This window comes from Neolamprologus brichardi, chromosome 3, assembly GCF_056152115.1.
Source record: "Neolamprologus brichardi isolate AB-2024 chromosome 3, ASM5615211v1, whole genome shotgun sequence".
Classification (NCBI taxonomy): domain Eukaryota; kingdom Metazoa; phylum Chordata; class Actinopteri; order Cichliformes; family Cichlidae; genus Neolamprologus; species Neolamprologus brichardi.
Genome location: NC_142106.1, coordinates 25,900,200 through 25,921,647, shown reverse-complemented (window position 1 = coordinate 25,921,647; position 21,448 = coordinate 25,900,200). Strand labels below are relative to the sequence as shown.

General features: G+C 40.1%; 1 protein-coding gene across 1 annotated transcript; it reads left to right on the top strand.

The window, feature by feature from the left end:
• The first annotated feature begins 1,445 nt into the window (after positions 1-1,445).
• On the top strand, positions 1,446-19,639 carry LOC148104088 (scavenger receptor cysteine-rich domain-containing protein DMBT1-like). Its single transcript, XM_087838251.1, is given in 28 exon segments — positions 1,446-1,491; positions 1,927-2,241; positions 2,342-2,665; positions 2,786-3,097; positions 3,191-3,526; positions 3,651-3,962; positions 5,014-5,328; positions 5,429-5,752; positions 5,873-6,184; positions 6,278-6,613; positions 6,738-7,049; positions 8,101-8,415; positions 8,516-8,839; positions 8,960-9,271; positions 9,365-9,700; positions 9,825-10,136; positions 11,187-11,516; positions 11,602-11,925; positions 12,046-12,357; positions 12,451-12,783; positions 12,908-13,219; positions 15,673-15,987; positions 16,088-16,411; positions 16,531-17,271; positions 17,396-17,707; positions 18,459-18,773; positions 18,867-19,190; positions 19,311-19,639. Coding segments are annotated over 28 exon segments (9,114 nt in total).
• Positions 19,640-21,448: the final 1,809 nt, after the last annotated feature.

Below are 21,448 nucleotides of genomic sequence, written 5' to 3'. Positions count from 1 at the left end.
ATCTGTTCAGGTGTGAAAACTGCTGGATAAACATGATATTGCAAGATAGTGTTTTTTGAGGTAAGGCTGTATTTAACTGCTTTTCATGTTCTTTGCCTTCTAGATCTGATCAGGTTAGCTGGTTCTGGATCGAGCCGATGTTCTGGCAGAGTTGAAATCTTTCACAATAACGTCTGGGGAACAGTCTCTGATTATAACTGGGACCTAAATGATGCTGAGGTGGTTTGCAGACAGTTAAACTGTGGGTCGGCACTACAAGCTCCTCGATCAGCTTATTTTGGTGCAGGAACTGGACAGATTTGGCTCAGTGGTGTGAGCTGTTCAGGAAATGAAAGTTCTCTAACTGAATGTCAACACCCTGGATGGGGAAACTACTATTACTACTACTACTACTACTACTACAATATACATTATTATGATGCTGGTGTCATCTGTTCAGGTGACATCACTTTTTGACATGGGACATACTCCATGTTAATGTATTTTTGTGTGATATGTATCTTTGTTTTCTTTAAGGGACATATATTAAAACATAGTTTGTGTCACGTGTTTTTCATTAAAAGGTCCAATCAGATTAACTGGATCTGGATCAAGTCGGTGTTCTGGCAGAGTTGAAGTTTACCACAATAACAGCTGGGGAACAGTCTGTGATGATGGCTGGGACTTAAATGATGCTGGGGTGGTTTGCAGACAGTTAAACTGTGGGTCGGCACTGGAAGTTCCTCAATCAGCTCACTTTGGTGCAGGAACTGGACAGATCTGGCTTGACAATGTGACCTGTTCAGGAAATGAAAGTTCTCTAACTGAGTGTCAGCACAGTGGATTTGGATCAAATGGATGTGAACATGATCAGGATACTGCTGTCATCTGTTCAGGTGAGATATTCTTTTGATCATCTGATGAATGTTAATCACTGAAAAATAACTTTTTTTAGACTTCCATCTTCCACTTATTAGTGTGTTTTATAATGAAATACAGTGTGAACAGTCAAAGTCATCTGTGCAAAAACCACACTGTAGAATATTTGAATGGTAAAATGTTTGCATCTTTCTCTTTAAACGCAGCTCAGATCCAGAGAGCTATACTTTACTTTTTAAATAACTTATAAGATTAGAGATTTCATTTAAATACCTTAAAGAAACATTTTAATAGTTTCAAATGAACATTTATGAGTGGGACATGGAAGATATTTTCAGAGAGGGAAAGTCAAGCAGACATCTTTGTGTGTGTGTGTGTGTGTTTTCCTGTATAGCTATTTTTGTGAGGACCAACATATTCATTCTACTACACTTGTGAGAACCAATAGTCACTTGTGAGGACACACAAACCGGTCCTCAAAAATTTGAAGGCTTGTAAAGGCGTTCTTGATGCTCAAAATGTGGTTTTAGTGTCAGGGTTACAATTAGGATATGGTTAGGTTTAGGGTAAGGGCTAGGGAAAGCATTATGTCAATGAAGGTCCTCACTAAGACTGCTGAACGGGCTTGTGTGTGTGAGTGTGTATGAGTGTGTGTGTGTGAGTGTGTGCAAGTGTGTGTCTGTGCGTGAGTGTGTGTGTGCGTGTTTAAGGGAGACCATACCCCTGAAAGATTTGATAAAGTCTGCAACTTGAAGTTTTCTAGTTCTTTTCAGGTCTTGTAATTGAAGCAATTCAAAGAAAGTCTCCTGCTTCAGCTTTCTTAATGTGGATGTTCTGCAGTCCTCACAAACTCTGTCATAATATTAATTTGGGAGCTGAATGTCTTTCTAGGTCAGGAGTGAATCCATTGGACTTTTTATAGACTGTTTTATTAGTGTTAAAGCTGTGTGGACTGACAGTATTACACCTTTCAGTTTACCGTTCTGCTATAACTTGGAATCTATGGCTGGAAACTGAAAGTATTCTATGTTTGGTCCCCTTCATATCATCTCTGTGTTTTGTTTTCAGCTGTGTCCATCATTTTAACTGGATCTGGATCGACTCGATGTTCTGGAAGAGTTGAAGTTTACCACAATAACAGCTGGGGAACAGTCTGTGATGATGGCTGGGACTTAAATGATGCTCAGGTGGTTTGCAGACAGTTAAACTGTGGGTCGGCACTGGAAGTTCCTCAATCAGCTCACTTTGGTGCAGGAACTGGAAAGATCTGGCTTGATCATGTGACCTGTTCAGGAAGTGAAAGTTCTCTAACTGAGTGTCAACACAGTGGATTTGGATCAAACAGATGTGAACATGGTCAGGATGCTGCTGTCATCTGTTCAGGTGAGAAAACTGTTAGTTAGTCTGTTCATTTGTGTCTTCCATTAAGTCTTTTTTGATGTAAGGATTTATTATAATGTTTTTCATGTTCTTTCCCTTTTAGATCTGATTAGATTAGCTGGTTCTGGATCATCTCGATGCTCTGGCAGAGTTGAAGTTTATCACGATAATGTCTGGGGAACAGTTTCTGATAATAACTGGGTCTTAAACGATGTTGAGGTGGTTTGCAGAGAGATAAACTGTGGGTCTGCACTAGAAGCTACTCCATCATATAAATTTGGTGCAGGAACTGGACAGGTCTGGCTCAGTGGTGTGAGCTGTTCAGGAAATGAAAGTTCTCTAACTGAATGTCAACACACTGGATGGGGAAACTACTACAACAACTACTACAGTTTACATTCTTATGATGTTGGTGTCATGTGTTCAGGTGACATGACTTCTTGATATGAAAAAACTGTATGTTAATGTATTTTTGAGTGTTATGCATCTGTATTTTCTTTAAGATATGTATTGAAATATAGTTTGTGTTATGTCTTTTACATAAAAGGTGTGATCAGATTAACTGGATCTGGATCGACTCGATGTTCTGGTAGAGTTGAAGTTCATCACAGTAACAGCTGGGGAACAGTCTGTGATGATGGCTGGGACTTAAATGATGCTGAGGTGGTTTGCAGACAGATAAACTGTGGGTCGGCACTGGAAGTTCCTCAATCAGCTCACTTTGGTGCAGGAACTGGACAGATCTGGCTTGATCATGTGAGCTGTTCAGGAAATGAAAGTTCTCTAACTGAGTGTCAACACAGTGGATTTGGATCAAACAGATGTGAACATGGTCAGGATGCTGCTGTCATCTGTTCAGGTGTGAAAAATGCTGGATCAACATGATATTGCAAGATAGTCTTTTTCGAGGTAAGGCTGCATTTAACTGTTTTTCATGTTCTTTGCCTTTTAGATCTGATCAGGTTAGCTGGTTCTGGATCGAGCCGATGTTCTGGCAGAGTTGAAATCTTTCACAATAACGTCTGGGGAACAGTCTTTGATTATAACTGGGACCTAAATGATGCTGAGGTGGTTTGCAGACAGTTAAACTGTGGGTCGGCACTACAAGCTCCTCGATCAGCTTACTTTGGTGCAGGAACTGGACAGGTCTGGCTCAGTGGTGTGAGCTGTTCAGGAAATGAAAGTTCTCTAACTGAATGTCAACACCCTGGATGGGGAAACTACTATTACTACTACTACTACTACTACTACAATATACATTATTATGATGCTGGTGTCATCTGTTCAGGTGACATCACTTTTTGACATGGGACATACTCCATGTTAATGTATTTTTGTGTGATATGTATCTTTGTTTTCTTTAAGGGACATATATTAAAACATAGTTTGTGTCACGTGTTTTTCATTAAAAGGTCCAATCAGATTAACTGGATCTGGATCAAGTCGGTGTTCTGGCAGAGTTGAAGTTTACCACAATAACAGCTGGGGAACAGTCTGTGATGATGGCTGGGACTTAAATGATGCTGGGGTGGTTTGCAGACAGTTAAACTGTGGGTCGGCACTGGAAGTTCCTCAATCAGCTCACTTTGGTGCAGGAACTGGACAGATCTGGCTTGACAATGTGACCTGTTCAGGAAATGAAAGTTCTCTAACTGAGTGTCAGCACAGTGGATTTGGATCAAATGGATGTGAACATGATCAGGATACTGCTGTCATCTGTTCAGGTGAGATATTCTTTTGATCATCTGATGAATGTTAATCACTGAAAAATAACTTTTTTTAGACTTCCATCTTCCACTTATTAGTGTGTTTTATAATGAAATTCAGTGTGAACAGTGAAAGTCATCTGTGCGAGAACCACACTGTAGAATATTTGAATGGTAAAATGTTTGCATCTTTCTCTTTAAACGCAGCTCAGATCCAGAGAGCTATACATTACTTTTTAAATAACTTATAAGATTAGAGATTTCATTTAAATACATTAAAGAAACATTTTAATAGTTTCAAATGAACATTTATGAGTGGGACATGGAAGATATTTTCAGAGAGGGAAAGTCAAGCAGACATCTTTGTGTGTGTGTGTGTGTGTTTTCCTGTATAGCTATTTTTGTGAGGACCGACATATTCATTCTACTACACTTGTGAGAACAAATAGTCACTTGTGAGGACACACAAACCGGTCCTCAAAAATTTGAAGGCTTGTAAAGGCGTTCTTGATTCTCAAAATGTGGTTTTAGTGTCAGGGTTACAATTAGGATATGGTTAGGTTTAGGGTAAGAGCTAGGGAAAGCATTATGTCAATGAAGGTCCTCACTAAGACTGCTGAACGGGCTTGTGTGTGTGAGTGTGTATGAGTGTGTGTGTGTGAGTGTGTGCAAGTGTGTGTCTGTGCGTGAGTGTGTGTGTGCGTGTTTAAGGGAGACCATACCCCTGAAAGATTTGATAAAGTCTGCAACTTGAAGTTTTCTAGTTCTTTTCAGGTCTTGTAATTGAAACAATTCAAAGAAAGTCTCCTGCTTCAGCTTTCTTAATGTGGATGTTCTGCAGTCCTCACAAACTCTGTCATAATATTAATTTGGGAGCTGAATGTCTTTCTAGGTCAGGAGTGAATCCATTGGACTTTTTATAGACTGTTTTATTAGTGTTAAAGCTGTGTGGACTGACAGTATTACACCTTTCAGTTTACCGTTCTGCTATAACTTGGAATCTATGGCTGGAAACTGAAAGTATTCTATGTTTGGTCCCCTTCATATCGTCTCTGTGTTTTGTTTTCAGCTGTGTCCATCATTTTAACTGGATCTGGATCGACTCGATGTTCTGGAAGAGTTGAAGTTTACCACAATAACAGCTGGGGAACAGTCTGTGATGATGGCTGGGACTTAAATGATGCTCAGGTGGTTTGCAGACAGTTAAACTGTGGGTCGGCACTGGAAGTTCCTCAATCAGCTCACTTTGGTGCAGGAACTGGAAAGATCTGGCTTGACAATGTGACCTGTTCAGGAAGTGAAAGTTCTCTAACTGAGTGTCAACACAGTGGATTTGGATCAAACAGATGTGAACATGGTCAGGATGCTGCTGTCATCTGTTCAGGTGAGAAAACTGTTAGTTAGTCTGTTCATTTGTGTCTTCCATTAAGTCTTTTTTGATGTAAGGATTTATTATAATGTTTTTCATGTTCTTTCCCTTTTAGATCTGATTAGATTAGCTGGTTCTGGATCATCTCGATGCTCTGGCAGAGTTGAAGTTTATCACGATAATGTCTGGGGAACAGTTTCTGATAATAACTGGGTCTTAAACGATGCTGAGGTGGTTTGCAGAGAGATAAACTGTGGGTCTGCACTAGAAGCTACTCCATCATATAAATTTGGTGCAGGAACTGGACAGGTCTGGCTCAGTGGTGTGAGCTGTTCAGGAAATGAAAGTTCTCTAACTGAATGTCAACACACTGGATGGGGAAACTACTACAACAACTACTACAGTTTACATTCTTATGATGTTGGTGTCATGTGTTCAGGTGACATGACTTCTTGATATGAAAAAACTGTATGTTAATGTATTTTTGAGTGTTATGCATCTGTATTTTCTTTAAGATATGTATTGAAATATAGTTTGTGTTATGTCTTTTACATAAAAGGTGTGATCAGATTAACTGGATCTGGATCGACTCGATGTTCTGGTAGAGTTGAAGTTCATCACAGTAACAGCTGGGGAACAGTCTGTGATGATGGCTGGGACTTAAATGATGCTGAGGTGGTTTGCAGACAGATAAACTGTGGGTCGGCACTGGAAGTTCCTCAATCAGCTCACTTTGGTGCAGGAACTGGACAGATCTGGCTTGATCATGTGAGCTGTTCAGGAAATGAAAGTTCTCTAACTGAGTGTCAACACAGTGGATTTGGATCAAACAGATGTGAACATGGTCAGGATGCTGCTGTCATCTGTTCAGGTGTGAAAAATGCTGGATCAACATGATATTGCAAGATAGTCTTTTTTGAGGTAAGGCTGCATTTAACTGTTTTTCATGTTCTTTGCCTTTTAGATCTGATCAGGTTAGCTGGTTCTGGATCGAGCCGATGTTCTGGCAGAGTTGAAATCTTTCACAATAACGTCTGGGGAACAGTCTTTGATTATAACTGGGACCTAAATGATGCTGAGGTGGTTTGCAGACAGTTAAACTGTGGGTCGGCACTACAAGCTCCTCGATCAGCTTACTTTGGTGCAGGAACTGGACAGGTCTGGCTCAGTGGTGTGAGCTGTTCAGGAAATGAAAGTTCTCTAACTGAATGTCAACACCCTGGATGGGGAAACTACTATTACTACTACTACTACTACTACTACAATATACATTATTATGATGCTGGTGTCATCTGTTCAGGTGACATCACTTTTTGACATGGGACATACTCCATGTTAATGTATTTTTGTGTGATATGTATCTTTGTTTTCTTTAAGGGACATATATTAAAACATAGTTTGTGTCACGTGTTTTTCATTAAAAGGTCCAATCAGATTAACTGGATCTGGATCAAGTCGGTGTTCTGGCAGAGTTGAAGTTTATCACAGTAACAGCTGGGGAACAGTCTGTGATGATGGCTGGGACTTAAATGATGCTGGGGTGGTTTGCAGACAGTTAAACTGTGGGTCGGCACTGGAAGTTCCTCAATCAGCTCACTTTGGTGCAGGAACTGGACAGATCTGGCTTGACAATGTGACCTGTTCAGGAAATGAAAGTTCTCTAACTGAGTGTCAGCACAGTGGATTTGGATCAAATGGATGTGAACATGATCAGGATACTGCTGTCATCTGTTCAGGTGAGATATTCTTTTGATCATCTGATGAATGTTAATCACTGAAAAATAACTTTTTTTAGACTTCCATCTTCCACTTATTCGTGTGTTTTATAATGAAATACAGTGTGAACAGTCAAAGTCATCTGTGCAAAAACCACACTGTAGAATATTTGAATGGTAAAATGTTTGCATCTTTCTCTTTAAACGCAGCTCAGATCCAGAGAGCTATACATTACTTTTTAAATAACTTATAAGATTAGAGATTTCATTTAAATACCTTAAAGAAACATTTTAATAGTTTCAAATGAACATTTATGAGTGGGACATGGAAGATATTTTCAGAGAGGGAAAGTCAAGCAGACATCTTTGTGTGTGTGTGTGTGTGTTTTCCTGTATAGCTATTTTTGTGAGGACCGACATATTCATTCTACTACACTTGTGAGAACCAACAGTCACTTGTGAGGACACACAAACCGGTCCTCAAAAATTTGAAGGCTTGTAAAGGCGTTCTTGATGCTCAAAATGTGGTTTTAGTGTCAGGGTTACAATTAGGATATGGTTAGGTTTAGGGTAAGGGCTAGGGAAAGCATTATGTCAATGAAGGTCCTCACTAAGACTGCTGAACGGGCTTGTGTGTGTGAGTGTGTATGAGTGTGTGTGTGTGAGTGTGTGCAAGTGTGTGTCTGTGCGTGAGTGTGTGTGTGCGTGTTTAAGGGAGACCATACCCCTGAAAGATTTGATAAAGTCTGCAACTTGAGGTTTTCTAGTTCTTTTCAGGTCTTGTAATTGAAACAATTCAAAGAAAGTCTCCTGCTTCAGCTTTCTTAATGTGGATGTTCTGCAGTCCTCACAAACTCTGTCATAATATTAATTTGGGAGCTGAATGTCTTTCTAGGTCAGGAGTGAATCCATTGGACTTTTTATAGACTGTTTTATTAGTGTTAAAGCTGTGTGGACTGACAGTATTACACCTTTCAGTTTACCGTTCTGCTATAACTTGGAATCTATGGCTGGAAACTGAAAGTATTCTATGTTTGGTCCCCTTCATATCATCTCTGTGTTTTGTTTTCAGCTGTGTCCATCATTTTAACTGGATCTGGATCGACTCGATGTTCTGGAAGAGTTGAAGTTTACCACAATAACAGCTGGGGAACAGTCTGTGATGATGGCTGGGACTTAAATGATGCTCAGGTGGTTTGCAGACAGTTAAACTGTGGGTCGGCACTGGAAGTTCCTCAATCAGCTCACTTTGGTGCAGGAACTGGAAAGATCTGGCTTGACAATGTGACCTGTTCAGGAAGTGAAAGTTCTCTAACTGAGTGTCAACACAGTGGATTTGGATCAAACAGATGTGAACATGGTCAGGATGCTGCTGTCATCTGTTCAGGTGAGAAAACTGTTAGTTAGTCTGTTCATTTGTGTCTTCCATTAAGTCTTTTTTGATGTAAGGATTTATTATAATGTTTTTCATGTTCTTTCCCTTTTAGATCTGATTAGATTAGCTGGTTCTGGATCATCTCGATGCTCTGGCAGAGTTGAAGTTTATCACGATAATGTCTGGGGAACAGTTTCTGATAATAACTGGGTCTTAAACGATGCTGAGGTGGTTTGCAGAGAGATAAACTGTGGGTCTGCACTAGAAGCTACTCCATCATATAAATTTGGTGCAGGAACTGGACAGGTCTGGCTCAGTGGTGTGAGCTGTTCAGGAAATGAAAGTTCTCTAACTGAATGTCAACACACTGGATGGGGAAACTACTACAACAACTACTACAGTTTACATTCTTATGATGTTGGTGTCATGTGTTCAGGTGACATGACTTCTTGATATGAAAAAACTGTATGTTAATGTATTTTTGAGTGTTATGCATCTGTATTTTCTTTAAGATATGTATTGAAATATAGTTTGTGTTATGTCTTTTACATAAAAGGTGTGATCAGATTAACTGGATCTGGATCGACTCGATGTTCTGGTAGAGTTGAAGTTCATCACAGTAACAGCTGGGGAACAGTCTGTGATGATGGCTGGGACTTAAATGATGCTGAGGTGGTTTGCAGACAGTTAAACTGTGGGTCGGCACTGGAAGTTCCTCAATCAGCTCACTTTGGTGCAGGAACTGGACAGATCTGGCTTGATCATGTGAGCTGTTCAGGAAATGAAAGTTCTCTAACTGAGTGTCAACACAGTGGATTTGGATCAAACAGATGTGAACATGGTCAGGATGCTGCTGTCATCTGTTCAGGTGTGAAAAATGCTGGATCAACATGATATTGCAAGATAGTCTTTTTTGGGGTAAGGCTGCATTTAACTGTTTTTCATGTTCTTTGCCTTTTAGATCTGATCAGGTTAGCTGGTTCTGGATCGAGCCGATGTTCTGGCAGAGTTGAAATCTTTCACAATAACGTCTGGGGAACAGTCTTTGATTATAACTGGGACCTAAATGATGCTGAGGTGGTTTGCAGACAGTTAAACTGTGGGTCGGCACTACAAGCTCCTCGATCAGCTTACTTTGGTGCAGGAACTGGACAGGTCTGGCTCAGTGGTGTGAGCTGTTCAGGAAATGAAAGTTCTCTAACTCAATGTCAACACCCTGGATGGGGAAACTACTATTACTACTACTACTACTACTACTACAATATACATTATTATGATGCTGGTGTCATCTGTTCAGGTGACATCACTTTTTGACATGGGACATACTCCATGTTAATGTATTTTTGTGTGATATGTATCTTTGTTTTCTTTAAGGGACATATATTAAAACATAGTTTGTGTCACGTGTTTTTCATTAAAAGGTCCAATCAGATTAACTGGATCTGGATCAAGTCGGTGTTCTGGCAGAGTTGAAGTTTATCACAATAACAGCTGGGGAACAGTCTGTGATGATGGCTGGGACTTAAATGATGCTGGGGTGGTTTGCAGACAGTTAAACTGTGGGTCGGCACTGGAAGTTCCTCAATCAGCTCACTTTGGTGCAGGAACTGGACAGATCTGGCTTGACAATGTGACCTGTTCAGGAAATGAAAGTTCTCTAACTGAGTGTCAGCACAGTGGATTTGGATCAAATGGATGTGAACATGATCAGGATACTGCTGTCATCTGTTCAGGTGAGATATTCTTTTGATCATCTGATGAATGTTAATCACTGAAAAATAATTTTTTTAGACTTCCATCTTCCACTTATTAGTGTGTTTTATAATGAAATACAGTGTGAACAGTCAAAGTCATCTGTGCAAAAACCACACTGTAGAATATTTGAATGGTAAAATGTTTGCATCTTTCTCTTTAAACGCAGCTCAGATCCAGAGAGCTATACATTACTTTTTAAATAACTTATAAGATTAGAGATTTCATTTAAATACCTTAAAGAAACATTTTAATAGTTTCAAATGAACATTTATGAGTGGGACATGGAAGATATTTTCAGAGAGGGAAAGTCAAGCAGACATCTTTGTGTGTGTGTGTGTGTGTTTTCCTGTATAGCTATTTTTGTGAGGACCGACATATTCATTCTACTACACTTGTGAGAACCAATAGTCACTTGTGAGGACACACAAACCGGTCCTCAAAAATTTGAAGGCTTGTAAAGGCGTTCTTGATTCTCAAAATGTGGTTTTAGTGTCAGGGTTACAATTAGGATATGGTTAGGTTTAGGGTAAGAGCTAGGGAAAGCATTATGTCAATGAAGGTCCTCACTAAGACTGCTGAACGGGCTTGTGTGTGTGAGTGTGTATGAGTGTGTGTGTGTGAGTGTGTGCAAGTGTGTGTCTGTGCGTGAGTGTGTGTGTGCGTGTTTAAGGGAGACCATACCCCTGAAAGATTTGATAAAGTCTGCAACTTGAAGTTTTCTAGTTCTTTTCAGGTCTTGTAATTGAAACAATTCAAAGAAAGTCTCCTGCTTCAGCTTTCTTAATGTGGATGTTCTGCAGTCCTCACAAACTCTGTCATAATATTAATTTGGGAGCTGAATGTCTTTCTAGGTCAGGAGTGAATCCATTGGACTTTTTATAGACTGTTTTATTAGTGTTAAAGCTGTGTGGACTGACAGTATTACACCTTTCAGTTTACCGTTCTGCTATAACTTGGAATCTATGGCTGGAAACTGAAAGTATTCTATGTTTGGTCCCCTTCATATCGTCTCTGTGTTTTGTTTTCAGCTGTGTCCATCATTTTAACTGGATCTGGATCGACTCGATGTTCTGGAAGAGTTGAAGTTTACCACAATAACAGCTGGGGAACAGTCTGTGATGATGGCTGGGACTTAAATGATGCTCAGGTGGTTTGCAGACAGTTAAACTGTGGGTCGGCACTGGAAGTTCCTCAATCAGCTCACTTTGGTGCAGGAACTGGAAAGATCTGGCTTGACAATGTGACCTGTTCAGGAAGTGAAAGTTCTCTAACTGAGTGTCAACACAGTGGATTTGGATCAAACAGATGTGAACATGGTCAGGATGCTGCTGTCATCTGTTCAGGTGAGAAAACTGTTAGTTAGTCTGTTCATTTGTGTCTTCCATTAAGTCTTTTTTGATGTAAGGATTTATTATAATGTTTTTCATGTTCTTTCCCTTTTAGATCTGATTAGATTAGCTGGTTCTGGATCATCTCGATGCTCTGGCAGAGTTGAAGTTTATCACGATAATGTCTGGGGAACAGTTTCTGATAATAACTGGGTCTTAAACGATGCTGAGGTGGTTTGCAGAGAGATAAACTGTGGGTCTGCACTAGAAGCTACTCCATCATATAAATTTGGTGCAGGAACTGGACAGGTCTGGCTCAGTGGTGTGAGCTGTTCAGGAAATGAAAGTTCTCTAACTGAATGTCAACACACTGGATGGGGAAACTACTACAACAACTACTACAGTTTACATTCTTATGATGTTGGTGTCATGTGTTCAGGTGACATGACTTCTTGATATGAAAAAACTGTATGTTAATGTATTTTTGAGTGTTATGCATCTGTATTTTCTTTAAGATATGTATTGAAATATAGTTTGTGTTATGTCTTTTACATAAAAGGTGTGATCAGATTAACTGGATCTGGATCGACTCGATGTTCTGGTAGAGTTGAAGTTCATCACAGTAACAGCTGGGGAACAGTCTGTGATGATGGCTGGGACTTAAATGATGCTGAGGTGGTTTGCAGACAGATAAACTGTGGGTCGGCACTGGAAGTTCCTCAATCAGCTCACTTTGGTGCAGGAACTGGACAGATCTGGCTTGATCATGTGAGCTGTTCAGGAAATGAAAGTTCTCTAACTGAGTGTCAACACAGTGGATTTGGATCAAACAGATGTGAACATGGTCAGGATGCTGCTGTCATCTGTTCAGGTGTGAAAAATGCTGGATCAACATGATATTGCAAGATAGTCTTTTTTGAGGTAAGGCTGCATTTAACTGTTTTTCATGTTCTTTGCCTTTTAGATCTGATCAGGTTAGCTGGTTCTGGATCGAGCCGATGTTCTGGCAGAGTTGAAATCTTTCACAATAACGTCTGGGGAACAGTCTTTGATTATAACTGGGACCTAAATGATGCTGAGGTGGTTTGCAGACAGTTAAACTGTGGGTCGGCACTACAAGCTCCTCGATCAGCTTACTTTGGTGCAGGAACTGGACAGGTCTGGCTCAGTGGTGTGAGCTGTTCAGGAAATGAAAGTTCTCTAACTCAATGTCAACACTCTGGATGGGGAAACTACTACTACTACTACTACTACTACTACAATAGACATCATTATGATGCTGGTGTCATCTGTTCAGGTGACATCACTTTTTGACATGGGACATACTCCATGTTAATGTATTTTTGTGTGATATGTATCTTTGTTTTCTTTAAGGGACATATATTAAAACATAGTTTGTGTCACGTGTTTTTCATTAAAAGGTCCAATCAGATTAACTGGATCTGGATCAAGTCGGTGTTCTGGCAGAGTTGAAGTTTACCACAATAACAGCTGGGGAACAGTCTGTGATGATGGCTGGGACTTAAATGATGCTGGGGTGGTTTGCAGACAGTTAAACTGTGGGTCGGCACTGGAAGTTCCTCAATCAGCTCACTTTGGTGCAGGAACTGGACAGATCTGGCTTGACAATGTGACCTGTTCAGGAAATGAAAGTTCTCTAACTGAGTGTCAGCACAGTGGATTTGGATCAAATGGATGTGAACATGATCAGGATACTGCTGTCATCTGTTCAGGTGAGATATTCTTTTGATCATCTGATGAATGTTAATCACTGAAAAATAACTTTTTTTAGACTTCCATCTTCCACTTATTCGTGTGTTTTATAATGAAATTCAGTGTGAACAGTCAAAGTCATCTGTGCGAGAACCACACTGTAGAATATTTGAATGGTAAAATGTTTGCAACTTTCTCTTTAAACGCAGCTCAGATCCAGAGAGCTATACATTACTTTTTAAATAACTTATAAGATTAGAGATTTCATTTAAAAACCTTAAAGGAACATTTTAATAGTTTCAAATGAACATTTATGAGCGGGACATGGAAGATATTTTCAGAGAGGGAAAGTCAGCCTGACATCTGCGTGTGTGTATTCCTGTCTAGCTATCTTTGTGAGGACCGACATCTTCATTCTACTACACTTGTGAGATCGAACAGTCACTTGTGAGGACACACAAACCGGTCCTCAAAAATTTGAAGTCTTGTAAAGGCGTTCTTGATGCTCAAAATGTGGTTTTAGTGTCAGGGTTACAATTAGGTTATGGTTAGGTTTAGGGTAAGGGCTAGGGTTAGGCCAGGGTTCGGCAACCCGCTACCCTGGAGCCTCATGCGGCTCTTTAGTCTTGATTTTGCGGCTCTGGGTGGTTTGGGAAATTAAATTAGAAGTATTTAGCTGAAGTGTATTTTATGTGTTTTTAGTTCTTTTTTTAACTTGTAGGTCTAAATTGGAAGATCATTGTGATTTTGAAATATAAAAATAAAATTATATTATATAATTTTTTCACCGCTCAAAATAAGCGTCACACACACAAGGGAAGCCGGTATACCCGCCGAAACGCCGTGCATTTATCGAGACTTTCGACCCCAGGTAGGCCAATTATTGATCTTCTGATCCTTATTATGCCGTTAGCTGTTCTCCACCGTGAACTATGTTAAAAACAAACACCGCTCACGCCTCACAGATGACAGCTTACAGTCCTGCATGAAGATGAAAGTGACTTCGTACAGCCCCAATTTGCAGGCACTGTGCGCAGAGGTTCGGGACCATAAGTCTTATTGTAAACATATCACTGCAGACCCGACGATGTTTGCATGAACATGCTTTTCAGCATCTCTTTATCGACCGCTTTTCACACACGGTTGTTGTACACATACAGCCGGCTGTAGCTTTTCAGTTCACAGCCCGACAACACAACAGCAGAGAGAGCACAGACTTTAAGGCGGCGAGGCGTGATTGCGGGTGCCGCTCAGGTGAGTCCGACTCCCATGCAGCGGCACTGTAGACCACGCCCCACCACACACATTAACCAGGTAAAATACATATTTAGGCAGAATTATGCAAATATCTATTTTTTTTTTTAGCAGGATAGTGCTTTTTTTTCAAACATTTTTTAAAAGTCAGGTTAAGGCTCCAAAAGCCCAAAGGCGATACAAGGGTGGCGGCTCACAACAGTTTTTGTTTGCTGGATCATTTTAGTTCAGCTTGGTGTCTTTCCTTTTGTTATATTTCTTTAAGAGTTCAAAATGTGCTCATTACATAAATAAAATGTAATTTTCTCTGTAGCACTTCATGGAGTTCACAAGCAACACACCTTAGTTGCTCTGTGGATTCTTTTAAAAAGCAGTTAAAAACTTTTCTGTTCAAACAAGCCTTTTGTTGATCTACGTATTTCATATTCTTTACATTATTTACATTTGATCTTTACATTGTGTATAATGTCTATTGATTGTATTGTTTATTTTAATATTTGTGTACAGCGCTTTGTGATTGCCTGTTTGTGAAAAGCGCTTGATAAATAAACTTTACTTACTTACTTTAGTTGTTCACACAAAGCATAAAGGTAAAAAAAACAATTTATACAATGTTATCTTCATTTTAGATGTAAAAAAGTATTTGCGGCTCCCAGTGTTTTCTTTTGCGTGGAAACCGGGTCCAAGTGGCTCTTTGGGTGTTAAAGGTTGCAGACCGATGGGCTAGGGAAAGCATTATGTCAATGAAGGTCCTCACAAAGATTGCTGAACGGGCTTGTGTGTGTGTGTGTGTGTGTGTGTGTGTGTGTCTGTGCGTGAGTGTGCGTCTGTCTGTGCGTGAGTGTGTGTGCGTGTTCAAGGGAGACCATACCCCTGAAAGATTTGATAAAGTCTGCAACTTGAAGTTTTCTTAGTTCTTTTCAGGTCTTGTAATTGAAACAATTCAAACAAAGTCTCCTGCTTCAGCTTTCTTAATGTGGATGTTCTGCAGTCCTCACAAACTCTGTCATAATACAAATTTGGGAGCTGAATGTCTTTCTAGGTCAGGAGTGAATCCATTGGACTTTTTATAGACTGTTTTATTAGTGTTAAAGCTGTGTGGACTGACAGTATTACACCTTTCAGTTTACCGTTCTGCTATAACTTGGAATCTATGGCTGGAAACTGAAAGTATTCTATGTTTGGTCCCCTTCATATCGTCTCTGTGTTTTGTTTTCAGCTGTGTCCATCATTTTAACTGGATCTGGATCGACTCGATGTTCTGGAAGAGTTGAAGTTTACCACAATAACAGCTGGGGAACAGTCTGTGATGATGGCTGGGACTTAAATGATGCTCAGGTGGTTTGCAGACAGTTAAACTGTGGGTCGGCACTGGAAGTTCCTCAATCAGCTCACTTTGGTGCAGGAACTGGAAAGATCTGGCTTGATCATGTGACCTGTTCAGGAAGTGAAAGTTCTCTAACTGAGTGTCAACACAGTGGATTTGGATCAAACAGATGTGAACATGGTCAGGATGCTGCTGTCATCTGTTCAGGTGAGAAAACTGTTAGTTAGTCTGTTCATTTGTGTCTTCCATTAAGTCTTTTTTGATGTAAGGATTTATTATAATGTTTTTCATGTTCTTTCCCTTTTAGATCTGATTAGATTAGCTGGTTCTGGATCATCTCGATGCTCTGGCAGAGTTGAAGTTTATCATGATAATGTCTGGGGAACAGTTTCTGATAATAACTGGGTCTTAAACGATGCTGAGGTGGTTTGCAGAGAGATAAACTGTGGGTCTGCACTAGAAGCTACTCCATCATATAAATTTGGTGCAGGAACTGGACAGGTCTGGCTCAGTGGTGTGAGCTGTTCAGGAAATGAAAGTTCTCTAACTGAATGTCAACACACTGGATGGGGAAACTACTACAACAACTACTACAGTTTACATTCTTATGATGTTGGTGTCATGTGTTCAGGTGATAACACTTTTTGATATGAAAAAACTGCATGTTAATGTATTTTTTAGTGTTATGCATCTGTATTTTCTTTAAGATATGTATTGAAATATAGTTGTGTTATGTCTTTTACATAAAAGGTGTGATCAGATTAACTGGATCTGGATCAAGTCAATGTTCTGGCAGAGTTGAAGTTTATCACAATAACAGCTGGGGAACAGTCTGTGATGATGGCTGGGACTTAAATGATGCTGAGGTGGTTTGCAGACAGTTAAACTGTGGGTCGGCACTGGAAGTTCCTCAATCAGCTCACTTTGGTGCAGGAATTGGACAGATTTGGCTCGGTGATGTGAGCTGTTCAGGAAATGAAAGTTCTCTAACTGAGTGTCAACACAGTGGATTTGGATCAAACAGATGTGAACATGGTCAGGATGCTGCTGTCATCTGTTCAGGTGTGAAAACTGCTGGATCAACATGATATTGCAAGATAGTGTTTTTTGAGGTAAGGCTGCATTTAACTGTTTTTCATGTTCTTTGCCTTTTAGATCTGATCAGGTTAGCTGGTTCTGGATTGAGCCGATGTTCTGGCAGAGTTGAAATCTTTCACAATAACGTCTGGGGAACAGTCTCTGATTATAACTGGGACCTAAATGATGCTGAGGTGGTTTGCAGACAGTTAAACTGTGGGTCTGCACTACAAGCTCCTCGATCAGCTTTCTTTGGTGCAGGAACTGGACAGGTCTGGCTCAGTGGTGTGAGCTGTTCAGGAAATGAAAGTTCTCTAACTCAATGTCAACACTCTGGATGGGGAAACTACTATTACTACTACTACTACTACTACTACAATATACATTATTATGATGCTGGTGTCATCTGTTCAGGTGACATCACTTTTTGACATGGGACATACTCCATGTTAATGTATTTTTGTGTGATATGTATCTTTGTTTTCTTTAAGGGACATATATTAAAACATAGTTTGTGTCACGTGTTTTTCATTAAAAGGTCCAATCAGATTAACTGGATCTGGATCAAGTCGGTGTTCTGGCAGAGTTGAAGTTTACCACAATAACAGCTGGGGAACAGTCTGTGATGATGGCTGGGACTTAAATGATGCTGGGGTGGTTTGCAGACAGTTAAACTGTGGGTCGGCACTGGAAGTTCCTCGATCAGCTCACTTTGGTGCAGGAACTGGACAGATCTGGCTTGACAATGTGACCTGTTCAGGAAATGAAAGTTCTCTAACTGAGTGTCAGCACAGTGGATTTGGATCAAATGGATGTGAACATGATCAGGATGCTGCTGTCATCTGTTCAGGTGAGATATTCTTTTGATCATCTGATGAATGTTAATCACTGAAAAATAACTTTTTTTAGACTTCCATCTTCCACTTATTAGTGTGTTTTATAATGAAATTCAGTGTGAACAGTCAAAGTCATCTGTGCAAAAACCACACTGTAGAATATTTGAGCAGTTAAATGTTTGCATCTTTCTCTTTAAATGCAGCTCAGATCCAGAGAGCTATACATTACTTTTTAAATAACTTATAAGATTAGAGATTTCATTTTAAAAACCTTAAAGGAACATTTTAATAGTTTCAAATTAACATTTATGAGTGGGACATGGAAGATATTTTCAGAGAGGGAAAGTCAGCCTGACATCTGTATGTGCGTGTGTGTGTCTGTGCGTGAGTGTGTGTGTGCGTGTTTAAGGGAGACCATACCCTGAAAGATTTGATAAAGTCTGCAACTTGAAGTTTTCTAGTTCTTTTCAGGTCTTGTAATTGAAACAATTCAAACAAAGTCTCCTGCTTCAACTTTCTTAATGTGGATGTTCTGCAGTCCTCACAAACTCTGTCATAATACAAATTTGGGAGCTGAATGTCTTTCTAGGTCAGGAGTGAATCCATTGGACTTTTTATAGCCTGTCTTTTAGGGTTCAAGCTGTTTTGACTGTCAGTATTACACCTTTCAGTTTACCATTGTACTTTAACTTGGAATCTATGGCTGGAAACTAAAAGTATTCTATGTTTGGTCCCCTTCATATTGTCTCTGTGTTTTTTTTTTAGCTGTGTCCATCATTTTAACTGGATCTGGATCGACTCGATGTTCTGGAAGAGTTGAAGTTTATCACAATAGCAGCTGGGGAACAGTCTGTGATGATGGCTGGGACTTAAATGATGCTCAGGTGGTTTGCAGACAGTTAAACTGTGGGTCGGCACAGGAAGTTCCTCAATCAGCTCACTTTGGTGCAGGAACTGGAAAGATCTGGCTTGACAATGTGACCTGTTCAGGAAGTGAAAGTTCTCTAACTGAGTGTCAGCACAGTGGATTTGGATCAAACAGATGCGAACATGGTCAGGATGCTGCTGTCATCTGTTCAGGTGTGAAAACTGCTGGATAGAGGTAATATTGCAAGGTAGTCTTTTTTGATGTAATGGTATATTAAAATGTTTTTCATGTTCTTTCCCTTTTAGATCTGATTAGATTAGCTGGTTCTGGATCATCTCGATGCTCTGGCAGAGTTGAAGTTTATCATGATAATGTCTGGGGAACAGTTTCTGATAATAACTGGGTCTTAAACGATGCTGAGGTGGTTTGCAGAGAGATAAACTGTGGGTCTGCACTAGAAGCTACTCCATCATATAAATTTGGTGCAGGAACTGGACAGGTCTGGCTCAGTGGTGTGAGCTGTTCAGGAAATGAAAGTTCTCTAACTGAATGTCAACACACTGGATGGGGAAACTACTACAACAACTACTACAGTTTACATTCTTATGATGTTGGTGTCATGTGTTCAGGTGATAACACTTTTTGATATGAAAAAACTGCATGTTAATGTATTTTTTAGTGTTATGCATCTGTATTTTCTTTAAGATATGTATTGAAATATAGTTTGTGTTATGTCTTTTACATAAAAGGTGTGATCAGATTAACTGGATCTGGATCGACTCGATGTTCTGGCAGAGTTGAGGTTTACCACAATAACAGCTGGGGAACAGTCTGTGATGATGGCTGGGACTTAAATGATTCTCAGGTGGTTTGCAGACAGTTAAACTGTGGGTCGGCACTGGAAGTTCCTCAATCAGCTCACTTTGGTGCAGGAACTGGACAGATCTGGCTTGACAATTTGACCTGTTCAGGAAATGAAAGTTCTCTAACTGAGTGTCAACACAGTGGATTTGGATCAAACAGATGCGAACATGGTCAGGATGCTGCTGTCATCTGTTCAGGTGAGATATTCTTTTGATTAATACCCTGTTAATATAAACTTTAATCGCCTCCGCCTCTCATTCATGTGCTTGCTAAGGCTCAGTGCTACTAATCCAAAATACTCAAAGCTTCATAGAACTGAAACAAACATTAATTTTTAGCTCCATTCTGCTGCTCATACATACTTTAGGTTTCTGAATATTAAACTTGTTGCTGCCTTTCATAGTGTGTAACTTGAAGGCCCTGAGTACTTTCTCCCACACTGAAAACACTGGAATGATCAAATTATTTGAACATTACTTAATAAGACTGATTCAGGACAGACAATTAGTGATTTTAAACTTTCCTAGCAGTCCTTCACAAACAGGGAACAGTCTGTCTTTTCTCTCCATCTGTCAGCTGCTGCTGGCTCTTCCTCCTCCTCTTCCTCACACACTGCTGAGTTTGTCCTGGTGGATCATCAGGGGTGCAAAGCCTCACAGATGATGTGCAGCAGTGGGTCCCTCAGTCTGTCCTCACTCTGGACACTTGCAGTCGTCACACATGGAAATCAAATGTGTGATAAGCTGCAGGATTCAAACACAAGTGTAACTTATAAATACATGTTCATACTTTTATTCCACAATCAGAGAGAAAGAAACAGAGAGAGAGTGCAGGACAGACACACAGGTGACAGTCTCAGGTGTATACACTGCTACAAAACAGCACAAGAGAAGGAGGATTTAGTGTTTGTGTTATTACGAAACAAGAAGAGTTCCCAGATGGTAAAGTGGACACGTGTCACTCCTGTGATTAAAGCATCTTTCTTTCAGCTTAACGAGTGAACCGTCAGCTCGTTCAAACACACGTTAAAGTCCGTTTGGCTCGACACCACCGAACAGAGGCAGCAATATAACATAGCTAACATTAACAGTGCAGTGAATCCTGCTTGTGCCGTGATATTCAGGACTGCAAACCGAGCAGCATCTCTGACTTTCAGCCTGTTGTGTTTGTGGATATATGACTGACTTTAATTATCCACAAAATCATCACATTCTCTGTAAGATTAACGTCAACTATTGAACGGCGTATATTTTAAAGTAAAGGCTTTAAAACCAAGTAAACACAAACATCACTAATGTCACACAACTTTGCCGACATGTGGCCAACAGTAATGTTTTAATGTTCTTCATTATTAAACGTTTGCACATAAATAAGTGACATAATATTCAGTACTTACTTTTAAAAGTTTACTCTTTGGCCACTCCGCTTCAGCCATTGCCGTTTTTTTCGGCAAAGTTATCCACATCCACCGCCGCGCTGTGAAGTCTAGGACATGTTGGGCCACAAAGTCTACACCGCCACATCCTTAAAATTCAGGGAAATGAAGGACACATTTGAGGGCCGCATTTCGAGCAGCCTTTGAATTGGGACAGCCTTCGTCGCGTCGCTGTGACGTAATCGGCCTTAAAATGCGGCCTTTAAGGCTGCAGACCCTGATTCGGAATACAGCCCATGTTTCCTCCGCGTTCCTTTCTTTTTTCCTTTGCATGTCATCCCGTGAGTTTTGGCTTCAGTTTCATTTGTTAGGTTTTCCAGTTTAGGTTATTTCTTAGTTCCTTTCCTCACCACCTCTACTTTTGTCTGTAGTTTGTCCACTCATAAATAAGAGCTCACTCACCTCATCAAAGTCAGTGCCTGTATCTTGGGTCCTAATTTCCACACCCCACATGGCTTTCCTTGGCAAACCATGACACATATGGACACTCATCAGCGAGCACCTTTTAATAGAAAGAAACCAGTGAAGTGCGAGAGCAAAGTGCTCTAATAGGGTGATATGGTACTACAAGGTCATCAAGATAAGATG